The sequence below is a fragment of the Papio anubis genome, chromosome 5 (assembly GCF_008728515.1).
Source record: "Papio anubis isolate 15944 chromosome 5, Panubis1.0, whole genome shotgun sequence".
NCBI classification, from domain to species: Eukaryota; Metazoa; Chordata; class Mammalia; order Primates; family Cercopithecidae; genus Papio; species Papio anubis.
Genome location: NC_044980.1, coordinates 54,627,215 through 54,646,957, shown reverse-complemented (window position 1 = coordinate 54,646,957; position 19,743 = coordinate 54,627,215). Strand labels below are relative to the sequence as shown.

At 35.5% G+C, this 19,743-nt stretch overlaps 1 protein-coding gene across 7 annotated transcripts in view; it reads left to right on the top strand.

The window, feature by feature from the left end:
• PDE4D (phosphodiesterase 4D) overlaps positions 1-19,743 on the top strand; it is a 1,533,637-nt gene that overhangs the window by 485,398 nt on the left and 1,028,496 nt on the right. For 2 of the 7 annotated variants that reach the window (XM_031666731.1, XM_031666723.1), the window contains exon 3: positions 11,346-11,418. The exons of 4 other annotated variants lie outside the window; for them this stretch is intronic. Coding sequence is in view for 1 of the 3 variants with exons in the window: in XM_031666723.1 (XP_031522583.1) it covers positions 11,407-11,418 (12 nt within the window). In the remaining 2 variants the exon portion in view is untranslated. Of the gene's footprint in view, positions 1-11,345; positions 11,419-16,658; positions 16,798-19,743 lie in introns of those variants that run through there. One more of the 7 variants, XM_031666724.1, reaches the window with a different exon arrangement.

Below are 19,743 nucleotides of genomic sequence, written 5' to 3'. Positions count from 1 at the left end.
GGAAGGGAAATGAGAGGCACATAGCAATCGGTGCTTCATAAAAATTCTGAGATCCAGCTGGGAACATGTTACCAATTCCCTCAAATCTAGGTTTCCTGAAAAGGATCCTGTTCTCTGGATGTGGATTTCTATTCCATTGTTTTCAGTGGCTCTTGACTCTCTCCTCTAAGTTAACCTTCCTTTTCTGTAAGAAATGTCTCTCATTTGCAAACGGAGTCACTTTCTGAGCCTATTTATTCCATTAAAGGTTTGGAGGCCTAAAATCTTCTTTTCATTTTGTCCTGTCACTCTCCCTTTTCTTCCAAGGTGGTACAGCTTCTTTTAAAACTTTGTAATTTTCTAATATATCCAATTATATTTCATTCCATTGGGCGAAAGCTATTTCCCCAAGTCTCTTTAAGACAGACACTTTTCTACTTTAGACTGAGAGTCAGAATCCTGTGCAGTAACATTTTTAAGAGTTTAATCACGCTTGTCTCCTAGCAGAGTGGAAATTACAAGGGTTTTAAGAGGTATCTTACTACCACATTCTTGACTTAATATTTACCCTGAGGCCACATTGTACTAGCAGTACTTGATTTGATCAGAGACCATTTTTTACTCTGAAAACCTTCTGCCATCTGGAGGGGCTGAGAATGAGAAATAATATCATTTTCTAAGCCAGCAAGTCCTGAGTTGGACTTTGTGGATTAAAATAACAGTTTCCTATTTCTGATGGGTAGGATTTTCCTGAATATGTCTTCTACTACATGTGGTATTGATTAGGTAGGTCACTTACTTGGCTGCATTTAGTCAGTAGCTGGTCTGGGCTGGATGGTCTAAGAAAGGTTCAGTCACATACCTGGCACCTCTGAGCTTTTCCATATGGCCTCTGTGTGGAATCATCCTGGGCTTGCTAATAGGATGACTGATTCAGACTGGCCAGACTTTTTCTTTTTCTTTTTTTCTTTTTTTTTTTTTTTAAAGACGGATTCTTGCTCTGTCTCCAGGCTGGAGTGCAGTGGCGTGATCTCAGCTCACTGCAACCTCCGCCTCCTGAGTTCAAGCGATTCTCCTGCCTCAGCCTCCCGAGTAGCTTGGACTACAGGTGCCCACCACCACGCCCGGCTAATTTTTGTATTTTTTAGCGGAAATGAGGTTTCACCATGTTGGCCAGGATGGTGTCGGTCTCTTGCAGACTGGTCAGACTTTTTATGTGGAGGCTGACTCCAAGGGTAGGTGTTTTAAAGGAACAGGCCTGCCCAATGTGTAAGCACTTATCTAGCATTTGCTTGCATCATTTTTCTACTGTGCCAAAGCAAGTCATATGGCAAGGCCAGGATCAACATGGAAGAAACTGTGTCTGGAATTGGTGCGTTCTTGGTCTCACTGACTTCAAGAATGAAGCCACGGACCCTCATGATGAGTGTTACAATTCTTAAAGATGGTGTCTCCGGAGTTTGGTCCTTCTGATGTTTGGACGTGTTCGGAGTTTATTCCTTCTGGTGGATTCATGGTCTCGCTGGCTTCAGGAGTGAAGCTGCAGACCTTGGCAGTGAATGTTACAGTTCTTAAGGCGGCGCGTCTGGAGTTGTTTGTTCCTCCCGTTAGGAGTTGTCCGTTCCTCCCAGTGGGTTCACAGCTTCATTCTTGAAGTCAGTGAGACCAAGAACCCACCAATGCCAGACACAAAACTACATGAAGTGGGAGTGCCAAGAGGTAGCATTTATTATGGGTCGCCCATATAACAATCTCTCACAGAGAATAGTTTGGTAGCCGTAGAGAAATAAATTTGTCATCTTCTTCTACCTTTTATTAGTAGTATGACTTAGGGCAAATTGCTGTGCTTCTGGGATTCTTATTTGCTGCTTGTAAAATAGAAAACATGACACAGATGTTCCTAGATCTTTGTGACAACTGTACACACATATGCATGCACACACACGAGGTACTCACAGTGGTACTTAACAATGGCTACCGTGTTTTCATGGTGTACTTGGCAGACCGGCAGTTAGATATTGAATGGACTAACTGTGATTTTATCATATCAGGACCAGGTTTTAATCAGAAATCAGTGAGGAATAGCTCAAGGTGATTAAAGGTAAAAAGGTTAAAAGTTGAAAAGAAAGGTCAGTGTTGGAGACCATTAGTTCTTGGCCAAAAGCTGTTGGCCTTGGGAGAGGTGGAAGTTTGAGATCAGGGATCACAGTTATAGGAGAATACACAGTGATGGTGAAGATTGGAACCAGAAAATAAGTCAGGATTATGTGGGGTCCAAAAAAGCAGAGTCAGGGCACTCATGAATCCAAACCAGATACAGAAGCTTCGGGAGTCAGAGAGCAGAAATCGGACATAGGCAAGAAATCCAGGGAAACAAGAATTAGATATGCCCAATATGTTGAAACAAATAGCTATGGGGTGCAAAAGCAAGAGAAAAATTTGATAGTTTGGAGCCAGTGGCTCCAAACATAATCATAGCCAAAAGTAAAACCTGGTCACAGTGTGTGGGCAGATCTTGAGCCACAGGTGGAAAAAGACATCTGATTAGAATAGGATGGGAGCAAATTGGTAGCTCCTGACACGCATCAGAACCCCTTTAAATCTTCATAGGATTCAGGTTGTTCCTTCAATTATTTCAATGATCTAATCTTTAACTGCTTGAGAATATGATGTTTTCCTAAAAAGGGACTCCCACACAGAAACTGTCAGGCTATGAAGTTGTTGATGGCATTTGTAGTACTCACACAGTTCAAAAAAATGATGCTATCTCTACCATCTTTTGTTCCATCTGTAGAACAGTCAGTTTTTTTGGTTATAGCAGTTGTCTTCCTTGAATGTGTTCCTACTCAGAGGGAAATCAGAATTGCCAGTGCTCCTCTCTAAGTCTCAGTTGCAGAAATCAGGATTTTTTTCTGAATCATTCTGAGCATCTTATCTTTCCTCATGCTGATTATTATTTCAGTCTGAAAGCTTATGCTATCTTATAAAGTCACATTGTACTTTCGTTTTTCCATTGAAAATTCTGAATAGAATAAAATGAAATCATTTAAAGTCATGTTTAAGAAAAGTAGAGTTTCTTGATTAAAAAGGAGAAATTTAGAGCGGCATTCAAAAGAAATACATTAAAAGGAAAAAGAAGTATGCATTCATGCAGTTCTTGTTGGGGAGGATAGCTTCTTTTCTTTATCATTAGAACCATTAAGAAGTTCATTTAATTTCTTTTAAAGATTTCAATTATGAATGTATCTTAGGCATTGATAGGTAGTAATTTTTAGGTCTGACTTTTTTTATATAGTATTGTTCATTTTTATAGCTTTTCTGAGATTCTTGGCAGTGAGTCAGCACACAGCATTTCTACCTGTAGTCCAGTTTATATGAGTCCTACTTTCATGCACCACTGTCATGGTGATGTCTCGGTTGGTAGCAATCACGGTCAGTAGCCTGAAGATCTATAGCATCTAAATATGTAGAATGAATTTTTAATGTCTATGAGAGCCTTTGTTTCTCCAGTACCAGGTTTCTTTGTGGACCCTGAATCTGAGGAGAACATAACTGTCAATTAGAACCACTTTTTAAGAATTGCCGTAATTAAGATTTTTGATGATCAAGTTATTAATTGGGAAACAGAGTCTCTATATTTTGTTCTGATGCTTTTTTATGTCCTAGAGCAAGGGTCAGCATACTTTTACTGTGAATGGCTTGGTAGTAAATATTTTCAGCTTTGTGGGCCACATCATCTCTGCTACAAATACTAAACTGCCATGTGGCACAACAGCAGAAAAGGACCTATGCATAGACTGCTGTCTTTAATGTCAATATAGTATCAGTGGAAAAGACAGGGCTTAATAAAAACTTTGTGTAATATGATCTCTTTGGCATAAAATTAAGAAATACGTAGAAGTAAACATTGTTACAAAAACTTTTGCAAATGTGTGTCCCTTTTCCCAGCACTCATGAATAACAGTCATTTCTAAACAGACTTCTCTGTTTTTGCCAAGTATTATTTATTCTCATATAGTAACAGTTTAGGACAGGTGTCAGCAAACTACTGCCACAGGCTAAATCCTGCACCTTGTCTTCTCCTCTCATGCCACATAGATATTCAAATGAGGAATCTATGCATAGGTGTTTGACCCACCCATCAGCAGAACGTGCCCTTTCTGGAGCTCCGTTTCTCACTCTCAATAGTGCTGACCGCTTAGGAGGAGCTGTCCGTGTTCTTTTATTTGAAATTCCCTATGAAAAAGTGACATCTTTTGCGAAGTGACTGCTGGAACTAATGGGGCCTGTTTGTGTTTGCAGACCTGTTTTCCTCAGTGAAGCTAGCAGGGACTGGTAAGGAATCAGAATTACAATCTCGTCTTTATTAGCAGTGTGTTTGCATCAGTCCTCTCTTGAGAAACAGTGCAAGTTGAGATAAATTTCTCCTGTGAAGTGATACAATTCATTTTCATCTCACATACGCATGGCCTTGGTGCCATCCAGAACACACTTTTTGCTGTTGTTGATGTAACTGAGATGTTATTAAGAGGTTTTAGTTTGAGTTTATTTTAGATAATACCAATAATTGAATGATTTACTAGTGTTTACTACAGAGGTTTAAAAAATCATTACTACCTATAAAATTGAATAAAGTAAAAATGATTTAGAACTAAAGATAATCTCAAAATTGCACATTAGATAACTATCCTATAGTAGAAGATATTCAGTCTGCATCACAATATTTGAAACAAATACAACATTTCACCATGACAAGAGCAAAATGCACAAAGAATCGAGTGATCCATGCAATAGACTTTATGAACACAAAGCCCGTGGCCAAAATGAGGCAAGAGGAAGTATCAGGGGTACAGAGACGTCATGTGCAGTACCACATACCACCCCTGGGGAGTGATAAACTTTTTTGTGTATTTGCATTTGACTGAGTTTACTTTGTAAAAACATAATATGGTGGGGAAAATCACATCGGAATCCACAAAGTGTCCATGGTATATTGATATGTACCCCTAATTTATCAATTTTGTATGAACTTCTTTGCATTAGAGAAACATGTTTCAGAATACACTGTGCTTTGCAAGTGTTTGCACTGTTGCAAACTATGTGCTTTATCTCATTGAATCTTCACAATTACTGCATGCAGTGGGCACTATTTTCATACCTGTTCTACAGATGAGTAGACATATAAAAGTTAAATAACTTGCCAGAGGCTTTGAGGAAATACATAACAGTATATTAGAGATGGGATTGAATGATTCTAATTTTCAGGAAGAAGAGGAAAGTGAATTCTCCCCAGTTATATCCTTAGGGAGTAGAACATTAATCGTATTTCTTTAGTTCTTTTTGCAAATGTTACTTTCACAGAGGCTTCTCATGGATCCCTGTCTAAAATTACTCCCCATTCTATAGACTTTTGTTTAAAAAAAATAGAGGCCACAATGTACATACTCCAAGGCCAACTGCCATTAACCATGTAGCCAAAATTTAAATTATCCCTTTTCCCCAAAATACTAGCTCTAACCATAAACAAAATGGGAAATGTGAACTTTTCATCCTTGTCAAAATGACTCAGTAAAATTAAACCAATCAGCTGCAGACAAATCAGCTTAAACAGTTTTACTTGTCCTAAAAGGAATATAAGTTTATAATAGCCAACCACAGTGAAGACAGATATAGTTCCTTAATTATGCTTTATAAGCTGCATTTTAAATGCTGTGAACAGAGCTTTTTACCACTTTTGATTTGAGGTCCCTGGTTTGCAAACTGTCCTTTTGTATGCTCAATAAACTTTAAAAAAAATTTCTAACTTGATCTGATGTTAATTTTAACACATTCTCTTTACTTTAGCACTTTTTATATCCTAAACACATGACACTAACATTCTATATAGCTCACTTGTTTATATTGTTTATTTTCTCTTCCCCTACACTGAAATTCTATGAAGGCAGGAATTTTTGTCATTGTCACACTACTGTATTTCCAATGCCTAATATAGGCGCTTGATAAATAATTATTGAATGGATGAATGAATCAATTGATTAATCTTGGGAAAAGTTCTTACTGCATCTTTAAAAAAAAAAAAAATCTTGTGAGCCTTTCGAAAGGAAAGCGGTGATCACCTGGAGTTTGTATTAGGTCACTAATAGTAAAGCATATAATTAAATAACTTACTTTTCCCATAAGACCAGTGTATCCAAGGAGTGCTGTTCCCACTGTCTGTCTGAATTTCAACAACGCTTGATAAAACTTTCCATGATGAACTTATGCTTAAGATGTAGGAAGGCAGTTGACAATACTGTTAGGCGAGTCACAGCTGAATGCCTCTATTCATGAATCAATGTTTAGAGAGAGACCTCTAGTAACTGGCTGGAGGATTTGGTTTTCACATTTCCTGTTCACCATTTTCATTGTTAATTTTGAGGGTGGTATTAATGGCATAAGGAGCTAATCCACAAATGAAACAAAAATGGCAGGAACCATTAATACGGCTGTTAACAAAATCAGCATACAAAAATTACTTGACCAACTAAAGGGGAGAGGTAAATATAATAAGACAAAACACTAAAATGAAAATATAAAAGTCTAAAACACTAGAGAGAAGTAGTAACTAATGTTGTTTGAGGAGCAATAGGAGCTAAGGTGAGACCTAGTTTAATAACAACTGTAGGTTTAGGTGGTAGTTACATAAGCATAAATCAATAATATGACGTTATTCCCCCCCAAATATTCATTCATTCTTGGGTTTCATGAATTGAACTGGGTTTAGAATAGAAAAGGTAATGATTTGGCTGTAAATTTATGTTGCTTCTCCCATACCTAGAACTATGACCCCAATCCAGGGCAATTCACTTTAAGAACATTGAGAAGTAGTATACACCTAAAACTTGTAATCCTCATTGAAAGATGAGTCAAAACTGTATCACATGAAGAATATCTAAAGCCGTGGTTCCAAACTTATGGCCTTCAGATGTGTTCTAAATAGACCATATGGGGTTTTCAGAAATTTAAATTTGTGGCAGATGTTTCAAAATTAGTAGATGTCTCATTAAATATGGATTTCTGGGATTTACTCTTACTACTGTGAAGGTGTATGATCCTGTGTTTGCGCTCCTCTCAGACCGCTTTACTCATTTACTTTAAATGTCTGGTGCCTATGGCAATCGGGGTGCTAACAACTGGGGAGATAAAAAAAAAGGACTGGGAAATTCATGGCCTGTAAAACAAGGTTGGGGTGGGAGAGATACAAATATATCTGGAGGGCTTTAATAGGGCAGAGAAATTAGACCCAATCTTTGTGTCCCCAAAACGTTAAACACTGGTGTTAATAATAAGAAAACTTATTCCCATTAACTATATAGAATAACTATCTTATAGTGACTTGAGACTTGCTGTTTTATTCATCTTTTGTTCATCAATAAATGGTAGAAGTATTTCTGACAATGGTTGTACTCAGCAACTTTTTTTTTTTTTTTTTTTTGAGACGGAGTCTCGCTGTGTCCCAGTGGCTGAGAGAGCAGGACATCTCTCGCCTACTGTAAGCTCAAATTCCGGGTTCAATGCTTTCTGCATTCTCCTGCCTCAGCCTCCCGAAAGTAGCTGGACTACAGGGCTCACCAGCCTCACCGGCTAATTTTGCATTTTCAGTAGAGACGGGTTTCACCGCGGTTAACAGGGATGGTCTCGATCTCCCAACTGCGGATCCCGCCCCAGCCTCCCAAAGTGCTGGGATTACAGAGCAACTCTTAACTGAATAAATGTGGCAAAACAGGTTGTGAGTGGTGAATTCCATTCCAGGAGCGGCTAGAATGTATGCTCTTTGAGAGCAGAGATCTTTGTCAATTTTGTTTACAGCTATATCAGAGCACCTAAATCAGTGCCTGCCATGTAGTAGGAGCTCATTAAATATTTGTAGATTTCATAATTGGAGATATTCAAACATAGAATCATGGTCTACTTGCCAGTGCTGTAGGAAAAATTAATGAACAATACAAGCAGAGGGTCATGAAACAAGGGAAATACTGAAGTAGATGACATTTAAAGTCACTGCCAACTCTGAAAGTCTATCAGACAGTGACATAGAATGGGATTACGTAGTTTACATTAACTATTAAACATAGTAAAGTTAAAGTAGAGTAGGTATGTGTGATAACAAAACTGAGAAAGCAGTTTGCCAGTTATTTATTTATGGTATGGACAGGAAATTACTGGCTAGATTTTTAAATGAAAATATCCAACAGTTCAAGATTTTTCTGATATTTAACTATATCTTACCTCTTACATCCATAGTGATGACAGTGATTATTCCATTTTCAATCGTTTTGTGCCATCTAAGCAGCAGTTAATCATTCCTGTGTGATGAAAATATACTTTTATTCCCTGATATTTGTAATTTAACTTACAAAACACATGTTGCCTTGAGGTTTGGCATGCTTTGCTATTCTATCCTTCAAGGAGACCCATGATGACAAATCAAACCATTGAGAACTGATTTCAGTTTTCATTGCTTCCGGTGGTAACTGAAGGTGACGTTTTGAAAAATCATACTATAACCTAGAAAATAATGTTCAGAGGCCAACATGTGGCAAAGGAACACATAGCTAAGTCTATAGTTTTTAAATGCTTGTGAAAATTCTATGCACCTTTTATTGTGAAGGTCTAGCATTTTAATATTTTTAAAATCAAGAAAGATGAAAAATTTCTTTATAAATTTGAAGGGAAAATAAAAAGTCTAAAGCTCTGAATTTGAGTTCTAGAAATGAATGTATTTAAAATGCAGTCCTGAGGTGCTGTATGCTAACTATGTAAAGCATTAGCTTATTAAATTCTGGGAAACTTACGTTTATTTGAAGCTGGATATGGTAATAGATTTTTGTTAAATGTTATTTTATGAGGGATAACATTTTCTTCTGCATAGATTCAGGAAAAAAGAAAAGAAGCACTTAATTGTTAAAAGGTTAGTGGATACTTAATGGTTGGATTAGACCTATGCATCATCATGTTTACAGCACAGAACAATGGGAGAAATTTCTTTTATAGAGTGGTGCCACATAAGCTTAACATCCTGTATCATCATTGTCATCATTATTATGTTTTGAGTAGACAAGCATCTATCTCTGAGGAATACTTAGCAATTTATGAATTTGTTTTAATTAGTTTTCCCAGCCTTCTCATAGGGCATGGGGGACATATTGCTTAACCCTAGTTTTAGAGCAAGCCTTAGGTAAAATGGTGATGCAAGCACTGTTTTATTTTGGTGACTCTTCTGTTTGCAGGGATACCTCCTCTTTGCACAGCACCTTATTTCTCTTTCTGTGAGCTAAAGGAGAAAATTATTATACATTTTTGTACTTAAAAATACATAGTTGAAAATTTCAAATATATGCAAAAGTACAGAGAATAGTATTGGTTAGTGCGAAAGCAATTGTGTTTTTTGCCATTATTTTTAAATTTAAAAATTTGCCATTTAAAAATAATGGCAAAAAACACAATTGCTTTTGCACCAACCTAATATAATGCATCTTGAATACTCATCACACAGTTTTAACAATTCTCGATATACAACTAGTTCTTGTTTCATCTGTACCCCTACTCATATTTCCTTTCTCTACAATTATTTTCAAACAAATTCAATACACAATATTTCTTCATCTGTAAGTCCTTTAGTGTGTACCTAAAACTAGTCTTTTAAAAATTACCTCAAAAACATTAAGATGCTTGTAAATTTTCCTAACAAATTTCCTAATAATTTCTTATTATCAAATTTAGCTAATTTTAAAAATAATTTTATTAAATAATTTAGTTTTTTGGTATGAAATGGTAGCAAGTAAGGTTAACAGATCGAAATCATTATGTGTTTGAATTCTCTTTTAGACTATAAATTTCCTCTTTCTATCCTTTCTCTTGTGCCCTTTAAAAAAAAAAAAACTGGGTCATACATCTTACAGAGTTTCTCATAAGTTCAATTTTGCTAATTGTGTCTCTATCATGTTGTTCAACCTGTCCCTTGAATTTTCTATAATTATTAAAGGCTTGATAAATGAATAATGTTTTATTATTTTGAGAGGATAAGCATATTTTGTTTCCCCAGCTTTATTAAATAATAAATAAAAATTGTATATATTTGAAGTAGACGTGTTATGATTTGATATATGTATACATTGTATAATGATTACCACAATCAAATTAATCAATGCATCCATCCCTATAAATGGTTACCTTATTCTATGTATATGTATGTGTATGTGTGTGTGTATGTGTGTGTGTGTGTGGTAAGGATACTTAATATTTACTCTCTTAGCAAACTTAAACAATACAGTATTATTATCTATAGTCACCAAGCTGCAATATTAAGTCCCCATAATGTATTTGTTTTACAACTGAAAGTTAGTATGCTGTGTCCAACATTACCCCATTTCCACCATGTCCCAGATTCTGGCAACCACCTATGAGTTCAACTATTTTAGATTACACATATAAGCAAGATCATACAGCATTTGTCTGTCTGTGTCTGGTTTATTTCAGTTAGCTTAATGTTCTCCAGGTTTATCCATGTTTTCTCAAATGGCAGGATTATTTTTCTTTTTACTGTTGAATAATATTCGATTGTATATATACCACATTTTCTCTATTAATTCATTTGTCAGTGGACACTTACGTTGGTTCCATACCTTGGCTGTTGTCAATAATGCTGCAAGAAACATGACAATGTAGACATCTCTTCAGCATGCTTCTTTCAATTCCTTTGGATATGTACCCAAACATTAGAGTTCTGGACCATATGGTATCTCTATTTTTAATTTTTCGAGGAACCTTCATACTGTTTTCCATACTGGAGGTACCAATTTACGTTTTCACCAACAGTGCTACAGGTGTTCCCTATTCTCCACATCATCACCAACACTTTTTATAACCATCCTAACGGGTGTGAGAAGATACCTCATTGTGGTTTTGATGTGCATTTCCCTGGTGATTAATGATGGTGAAGACCATTTTATATACCTTTTGGTCATTTGTATGTCATCTTTGGAGAAATGTCTATTCAAGTCCTTTGCCTATTTTTAAAATGGGTTATTGGAGTGTTTACTATTGAGTTGTAGGGTTTTATTGTGTATTTTGAACATATCAGGTACACTCAGGCCTTTGTATCTGTGAGTTATGCATACGGGGATTCAATTATCTGAGAATCAAAAATATTTGAAAAAAAATAAAATAAGAAAACAATAAAAATAATAAGATTAAAAAGTAATATAGTATAATTATTTACATAGTATTTACATGGTATTAGTATTATAAATAATCTAGAGATGATTTAAAGCATACAGGAGGATGCATGTAGGTTATATGCAAATACTATGCTATTTTATATGCAGGACTTGAGCATCTGAAGATTTTGGTTTCTGCAGAGGGTAGGAAAGGTTGAACCAATCCCCCATGGATACCAAGGTAAAACTATGTATGGTTTCCAAATATTTTCTTTCATCCATACGTAGAAAATATTTCATTTTGTTGATTGTTTCCTTTGCTGTGCAAAAGATTTTAAGTCTGATGTAGTCCCATTTATTTTTTATTTTGTTGCCTACACTTTTGGTATCATATTCAAATAATCATCACCAAGACCGGTGTCAAGAAGCTTTCCCACGTTTTCTTCCAGTTTTATGGTTTAATGTTTTAATTTCTTTTAAGTGAGTTTCTGTATTTTATGTAATAAAATATGGATACAGTTTCATTCTTTTGCATATGAACATCCAGTTTCCGCAGCAACATTTATTGAAGAGACTGTTATGTCCCCATTGCATATTATTCATGCCCTTGTCAAAGACTAATTGATTATATACCCAGGGTTTATTTCTGGGATATCTATTCTGTTCCATTGTTCTGTTTGTCTGTTTTGATGCCAGTAACACACTGTTTTGATTACTATAGCTTTGTAATATAGTTTGGAATCAGGGAGTATGACGTTTCCAACTTTGTTCTCTTTTTTTTTTTTTTTTTGAGACAGAGTCTCACTCTGTTGCCCCAGGCTGGAGTGCAGTGGCACAATCTTGGCTCACTGCAACCTCTGCCTCCCAGGTTCAAGCAATTCTCTGCCTCACCCTCCCTAGTAAGTAGCTGGGATTATAGGCACCTGTCACCACGTTCGGCTAATTTTTTGAATTTTTAGTAGAGATAGGGTTTCACCAACTTGGCCAGGCTGGTCTTGAACTCCTGACCTCGTGATCCACCCACCTAGGCCTCCCAAAGTGCTGGGATTACAGGCATGAGCCACCATGCCCAGCCATTCTTCTTCCTTAAGACTGCATTGACTCTGCAGGGTCTTTTGTGGTTTCATATGAATTTTAGGATGGTTTTCTCTATTTCTGTGAAAAATTTCTTTGAAATTTTGATAAGGATTGCTTTTAATATGTAGATCCCATGTGGACATTTTAACAATATTAAATCTTCCAATCCATAAATATGGGATATATTTTCATTTTCATTAATGTCTTATAGCTTTAAGTGCAGAGATCTTTCACCTCCTTGGGTAAATTCATTCCTAAGTATTTTATCCTTTTAGATATTATTGTAAATGGGATTTTTAAAATTTTATGGATAGTTTATTATTAGTATATAGAAATGCAACTAGTTGTTGTATGTTGATTTTGTATCCTATAAATTTGCTGAGTTATTTTCTTAATTATGACAGTTTTTTGGTGAAGTCTTTAGAGTTATTTTTTTTTAATATGGAAGATGTCATTTGGATTCCTTTTATTTCTTTTTCTTGCCTAATTGCTCTGGCTAGGGCTTTCATTACTGTGTTGAACACAAGTGGCAAGAGTAAGCATTCTTGTTTTGTTTCAGATTTTAGAGAAGATGGTTTCAGTTTTCTACCATTTAGTGTGATGTTAGCGGTGGACTTCTCAAATGTGGCATTTTTTGTCATGAGGTCCATTCCTTCTGTTCCTAATTTGTTGAGAGTTTTTGTCATGAAAGGATGTTGGATTTTGTCAAATACTGTTTCTGCCTCTATGGAGATGATTATAGATCATATGATCTTTATCCTTCATTCTGTTCATTTGGTATATTACATTTATTGATTTATATAATAACTGTATATTGGATCATACTTGCAAATCTAGGATAAATTCCACTTAATCATGGTGAATGATAGTTTTAATGTGTTGTTGAATTCAGTTTGCTAGTATTTTGTTTAGGACTTTTGCATTTATGTTCACCAGGGATACTGCCCGGTAATTTTTTTTTTCTTACAGTGTCCTTATCTGATTTTGGTCTGAGAGTAATGCTGACCTCATAAAATCCCTTCGCTTTCAGCCTATGTGTATCCTTAAGGCTTAAGTGAGTCTCTTATTGTCTCAATATAAGAGCATTTTGTTGGATTTTTTTTTAATTCATTCAGCCACTTTGTGTCTTTTGATTGAATAATTTAATCCATTTATATCCAAGATTAGTTATTATTTATAGGTAAGGAGTTATTACTACCATTTAAAAAATTGCCTTCTGATGGGTTTGTAGTTCTTGTGCTTTCTTTTTGGTTGTTGCTCTCTTTTGTGATTTGTTGATATTTTGTAGTGGTATGCTTTGATTCCTTTTTGTCTTTTCTGGATCTAGTAGAGTTTTTTTTTTTTTTTTTTTCCTCTATGATCACTATGGGACTTTCAAAAAACATCTTATAGCATCTTATAATTATAATATTTTATTTTAAACTGATGACAAGTTAATGTCAATCACATACAAAAACTCTACACTTTTACTTTCTCCCATCATTTTGTGCTACTGATGTCACACTTTGCATCTTTTTGTATTGCGTATCCATTAACAAATTATGGTAACTATAGTTTGTTTATTTATTTATTTATTTAATTTATTTTGAGACGGAGTCTTGCTGTCTCTCCCAGGCTGGAGTGCGATGGCGCGATCTCGGCTCGCTGCAAGCTCCGCCTCCCGGGTTCACACCATTCTCCTGCCTCAGCCTCCCAAGTAGCTGAGGCTGCAGGCGCCCGCCGCCCCTCCCAGCTAATTTTTTGAATTTTTAATAGAGACGGGGTTTCATTGTGTTAGCCATGATGGTCTAGATTTCCTGACCTCGTTATCCGCCTGCCTCGGCCTCCCAAAGTGCTGGGATTACAGGGATGAGCCACCGCACCCAGCTTATTTTTAATTATTTTACCTTTTAACTTTTATTCTAAATTTAGAAATAATTTCTATATCATCATTACTACATTCGAGTATACAGAATTCAATTATGTATTTACCTTTTCCAGTGAGTTTTATAGTTATATATGTATTTATGTTGTTATTTAGCAGCTTCTCATTTCAACTTGAAGAATCACTTTAGTATTTCTTATAAGGCAGATCTTATGGTAATGAACATCCTCAGCTTTTGTTTGGGAATGTCTTTACCTTTCCATTTCTGAAGGCTAACTTTGCAGGGTACAGTAATCTTATTTGGCAGGTTTTTTTTTTTTTTAACGTTTTGAATATATTATTCCATATTATTTATTTGTTATCCATGTAGGCTTGCATTGGTGTCTGTGAATTTGAAGAAGCAAACAGTCTTTCATTCTTTACAGGCTCATTTTAACAACCTTCTCTTTTTGGGTCTCTAGGCTGATGGAATTCCCTCTACCATCACAAACAATTATAGTTGGAGCTAGGTCATGTGTCTGCTACTGATTTTGTACTGGAGGCTAGTTAGCAAGCCTATTACCAGGGGCTTTAGCAGGCATAAATCTTGTCTAGTCCCTAGGCAAACTGCATTGTCTCCAAGACATTGTTCAGTAGGACTGTTTTATAACAAGAGTTCACTTCAGGCTTCACAGTTGTTTCCACCAATGGCACACCTGTTATTAGGTATGCAGATAGGTGTGGTTCCCTCTGGATTTCTGAAGGACTCCCCCTGGCTCACTGAGTATGTCCATGGGTAGGGAGAACCGTCCCCAGATCAACATGAGAGATCCTGGAACTAAGTCACTGCTGCTTCAGGGTCCACATCTGAGAGGACTTTGCTCCAGGGAGTTGGATGGGCATACATCTCTGGGGACAAGATTGACCTTGAGCCAACTCTAAGTGGGAATGGAGCAAAGTTATTGGGCCATTCTCAGAATCTGCTGTGGACCAAGTTTGGCAAGCCTGTCTCCGAGAACATGGATGGGAATGAGTCCTGACAGGTTGCTAAGTGAACAGGACTGCTCTCAGGCCACAGTTTCAGTTTTAGGATATCATAGTTAGCAGACAGCTCTATGCAAAACTCTACTCCTTTATATCTCTGCCCATTTATGTTATCAATGTCACATATTACAGCTTTTTATATTTTGTATTCGTTAACATAGTTTTATACTTATAGTTTATAATTAAGTTCTATACCAGAGTTAAAAGTAATTTATGCACCACCATTTCAATATTATAAGATTTTTATTTGTCTAAATGTTTACCTTTTCCTTTGTGTTGCTGTCTAGCATACTTTGTCTCAACTCAAAGGACTGCCTTTAGCAATTCTTGTAAGTCAGGTCTAGCGCTCACGAAGCACCTTAGCCATTGTTTATCTTTATTTCTCCTCCATTTTCAAAAGACAGTTTTGCCAGAAAGAGTATGCTTGGTTGACAGATTTTTTCTTTCAGTACTTTGAATATGTTGTCCCACTCCCTTCTGTCCTATAATGTTTCTCTTGAGAAATCTGCTAATGTCATTGAAGGTCCCGTGTACATGATAAGCCATTTTTTCTTCCTGCTTTCAAGATTCCCTGTTTGTCTTTGATGTTTGACAGTTTGATTATAATTTATGTTGGTATGTTGGTTTTTCCAAGTCTGAGTTTTATGAGTGCCTTGAATTTGATTGTTCATTTCCTTCTTCAGATTTGGCAAGTATCTAGCCATTATTTTTTTCAAATAAGCTTTCTGTCCCTCTCTCTTTCTATCTCCTTCTCAGATTTGCATTATGTGTATGTTGGAACATTTGATGGTGTTCCATAAGTTTCTTAGTCTTTCTTCACTTTTCTTCATTCATTTTTTTTTTCTCTTTATATCTCTGGCTTCATAGTTTTAAGTGGCCTCTCTTTGAATTCATTTATTCTTTCTTCTGCTTGATCAGGTCATCTGTTGAAATGCTCTAGTGAACTTTTCAACTGAGTTACTGTATTCTTCATCTCCACGAATGTTTGTTTTCTTTTTAAAGTTTGTTGATATTCTCATTTTGGCATCATTTTCCTAATTTCATTTAGTTTTCCATCTGTGTTCTCTTGTAGCACATTGAGCTTCTTTAAGATGATCATTTTTAATTATTTGCCAAGTAACATAAATTCTTATTTCTTTCTGGTTGGTACCTGGAGATGTATTTTGTTTCTTTGATTGTGTCATGTTTCCCTGTTTATTCATGTGCCTAGTTATTTTTTCTGTGATTTGTGCATTTGAAAAAGCAGCTACCTCTTCAGTCCTTATAAATTGGCTTCATACAAGGGAAGACTTTTACCAATTAGCCCACATAGAGATTTTGGGGGCCTCTCCAGTTTTTTACCAAGGGATACATCTTCTTTGAATCTGTCTGTGTTCTTTCCCAGTTAGACAAATTTGCTTCTTTTTCTTCCAAGAGCTTTTATTATCTTTCTCCATCCAGTGTCTGTCTGTACCACTGCAAGTTCTGTGGCATTGCAATAAGCCACTGAGTTATCTTTTGCTCTCTGCAGACCCCAGGCATCCAAAGTATGTGGATTCCATTAGTGCTCTGAATCAGGCAAGACAGAAACCAGTCTCTCAGACAACACTCTGAAAAACCAGGACATTGGACATAGATTCCACTCTTCTCTTTCTCTCCTAAGGGAGAAGTCATAAGGTGGGATTTTTTTTTCCTGATGACATCAAGCTGTGCTGGCTTGGGGGAAGGGCTGTCATGGTTGATATGAAATGCCTTTTCTCATCTATTTCAATGAGATTGTTATTTTCTTTAAGTTTGCCTCAGGCACTGCAACTTCTTAACTGGTTTCTAGAATTTTCATAAAACTTTTTGGATCATGTATTATTACTACATTGGCGTCTCTGGTGAAGAATTAGATCTCTTGCTGATGAAACTCTATAGACTGCTTTTACAGTATTTAATATTGCTCTTATTTCATCTCACATGTACATAGTCACCTTCCTAACACTTATATAATTGTTCTCTCTGCAATAGCTAATAGTGTTTCCTGTAACACATATTGACATATACTAAGTTCTTATATAAGAAAATATTTAATGGGATTTTGTATTTTTCCACTAAACATTCTGTTGATTATTTGAAGGTACTACACTTTTTGTTGTTATTGTGGCTTCATGGTAAAATTTTTTTGTATAGGGCAAGACCATCCCCATGTTATATTTTATAACAAGCCTAATTCCTCCAAAAAGTAAAATTAAAAAAGAGATGATTTTCTTGCAATAACATTAAACTTAGAAAATTATTGCAAGAACATCAGTCTTGATGTAAGTCTTGGAAAAGTTATATAGATTTCTTCACGTAAGTTCTACTTATTTCTTTTTGAGCTTATTTTTAAACATTTTTGTTTTGTTTGTTTTTATAAATGAGATGTTGGTGTGATAGTTTTAACAACTGGTCTTTGATTTTTATAAATAAAAGGCTTTTACATATTTTACTTTAAAACTGGACAAATTTACCTATTCTTTCTTTCAATTATTTTTCAGTTGATTTATTTGGGTTTCCTACATTTAACTAAGTTGTAATCAAATAAGGATAAAGTTGCCTTCACTTTTCTCACAGTTTTATGCCTCCTATTTCTATTCCTCACATTGGGTTACTGGATTTGTTAGAGGTTTTTGAAAAATGGGGGCAATGTTACATGTGAGCTAAAACTATGAACGTTGATATCAACTAAACCTGGTCTCAAAACTCTGAAGGATCCTCAGTTCAGTTAGAACTTAGAGGTCTTAAAAGACGAGGTGGCTAGAGAGAGGTCTGCACACACATTGCCATGAGTCCTCAGACCACATAAGACACTCTGTTTTGTCTGAAACAAGGCTGGAGCCATGCCTAGATGGCCTGTGGAAAGCTCCCATGGAACCAGCCTGCTGTTCTCATTCCAGGCAAACTAACCTCTCTATGGTTGATAGTGTCACTATGGACAAACTAACCTGTTTAAGCTTCATTTTCCAAATCCGTATCATGGGAATAGTAACAGTTTTTTGTACAGTTTTTATAAAATCAATTAACTGCCTATACAATATATGTAATACAACAAATATCACTAATTTTCTATGATTATCCTGATCTTAAGCATGAACCTATGCTTCACCAGTAGCTATAATGTTAAATATAAATTTAATATAAACTTTCTTTTGATTCATAGTTTGTTTATCAAGGAAATATTTTGTAGTTATCTGAATGTCAAAGCCAAAAGCAAAGCAACATTTCTGACTCTCTGCATGCGGAGAGGGAACTTAGCTTTACTTTGTCTCCTCTTTCCTCCCCACAGCCCAATATTTGTTAGTTTATTCTAGATTTACATATCCAGTTTATCACTGTAAATATATCATCACTTAAATGATGATTTTAGATTTTGCTTTCATGTTTATACACATAGTTTTGATTGATATTGGTATTTAAGTAAAACTTGAGAATGAAGACAATAGATTCTTTGTATTTCTTTTAAGGTTGTGATTTGACCACTGATTCCTCAAGTGAGAAACTTTTCAAAACACTTGAAAGAGTAAACTGACTGAGTTTTAACCTATACTTACTGTAAGACAGAATTTTTAGCTGCTAAAAAATCAATGTTAGTTTCTTTTCTACACTTGGGATTCTATTACTGTATGTAACTGTGAAGGAAATAATTGACAGAACTCATGTTTCTCCTTAATTTTTTTCCTTCCTCTACTAACAAAATAGAATTGACTTTATTTTTTAAAGTCACCCAGGAAATGTACAATGCTATTTACAAAAGGTTAATTGAATCCTAGAGTTGCAGATTGAGTTTCTTGTTGATGAGAATGCACTAATATTACTGAATGAGAGATTTTTCTGTTCCTTTTTGGAAACTTTTTGGAAGTTTTGATGACTGAGTTATAGGGAATGGCTTTAGAAAGACTTCAGTGATTTCTGTCTCTTCTAATCAGTATGAAATCACAGCCTATATTTGGATTATGCTCTGTGAATATTTGAAACCTATCTGTTATCTTTGTGTTAACCTGAGGTATCTCATTTTTTTACAGAATTAACTTTGCAGAGTATCTTTTCTGTATCAGTATACAAATATCCATTTGAAAATTGATTGTGTTAAGTCGATACAGTGCCCTTTTCTGTATTAAAAGACATTAGGATGTTTATTGCCTTGACTTGTGAGTTTCCTGTAAGGTTATTTGGGCAATAATAGCATTCAGTTTTAAGATACAACATATATAATAAGTAATGAGACAAGAGGAAAAACATTTTGCATAAGGCTTAGAGAATCTTAAGGCTTATTTTCCATTATTGCTTTAGTGCATTATTAACAATTTCATGGAGACATGATTGACTAATATATGAAGGAAATGTCTACTATTGGCATATAATATGTTAAAATTGCAAATATGACTTTTAATCAACTGTGATAATAGTCTATTAAATTGTATCCTAGTCCTTGAAGAGTCACTAATATTATCTTGTTTATACTACAAACTTAGATACAGGGAAATTTTACTTTTACAGAACTTAATGTTGCACCAAACTAATTGGACAGGTAAAAAAGGAACGTGACATTGGAAGTGATAAAACAAAACCCATCCTCTGCCTACAACTGTCTTCTTCCTG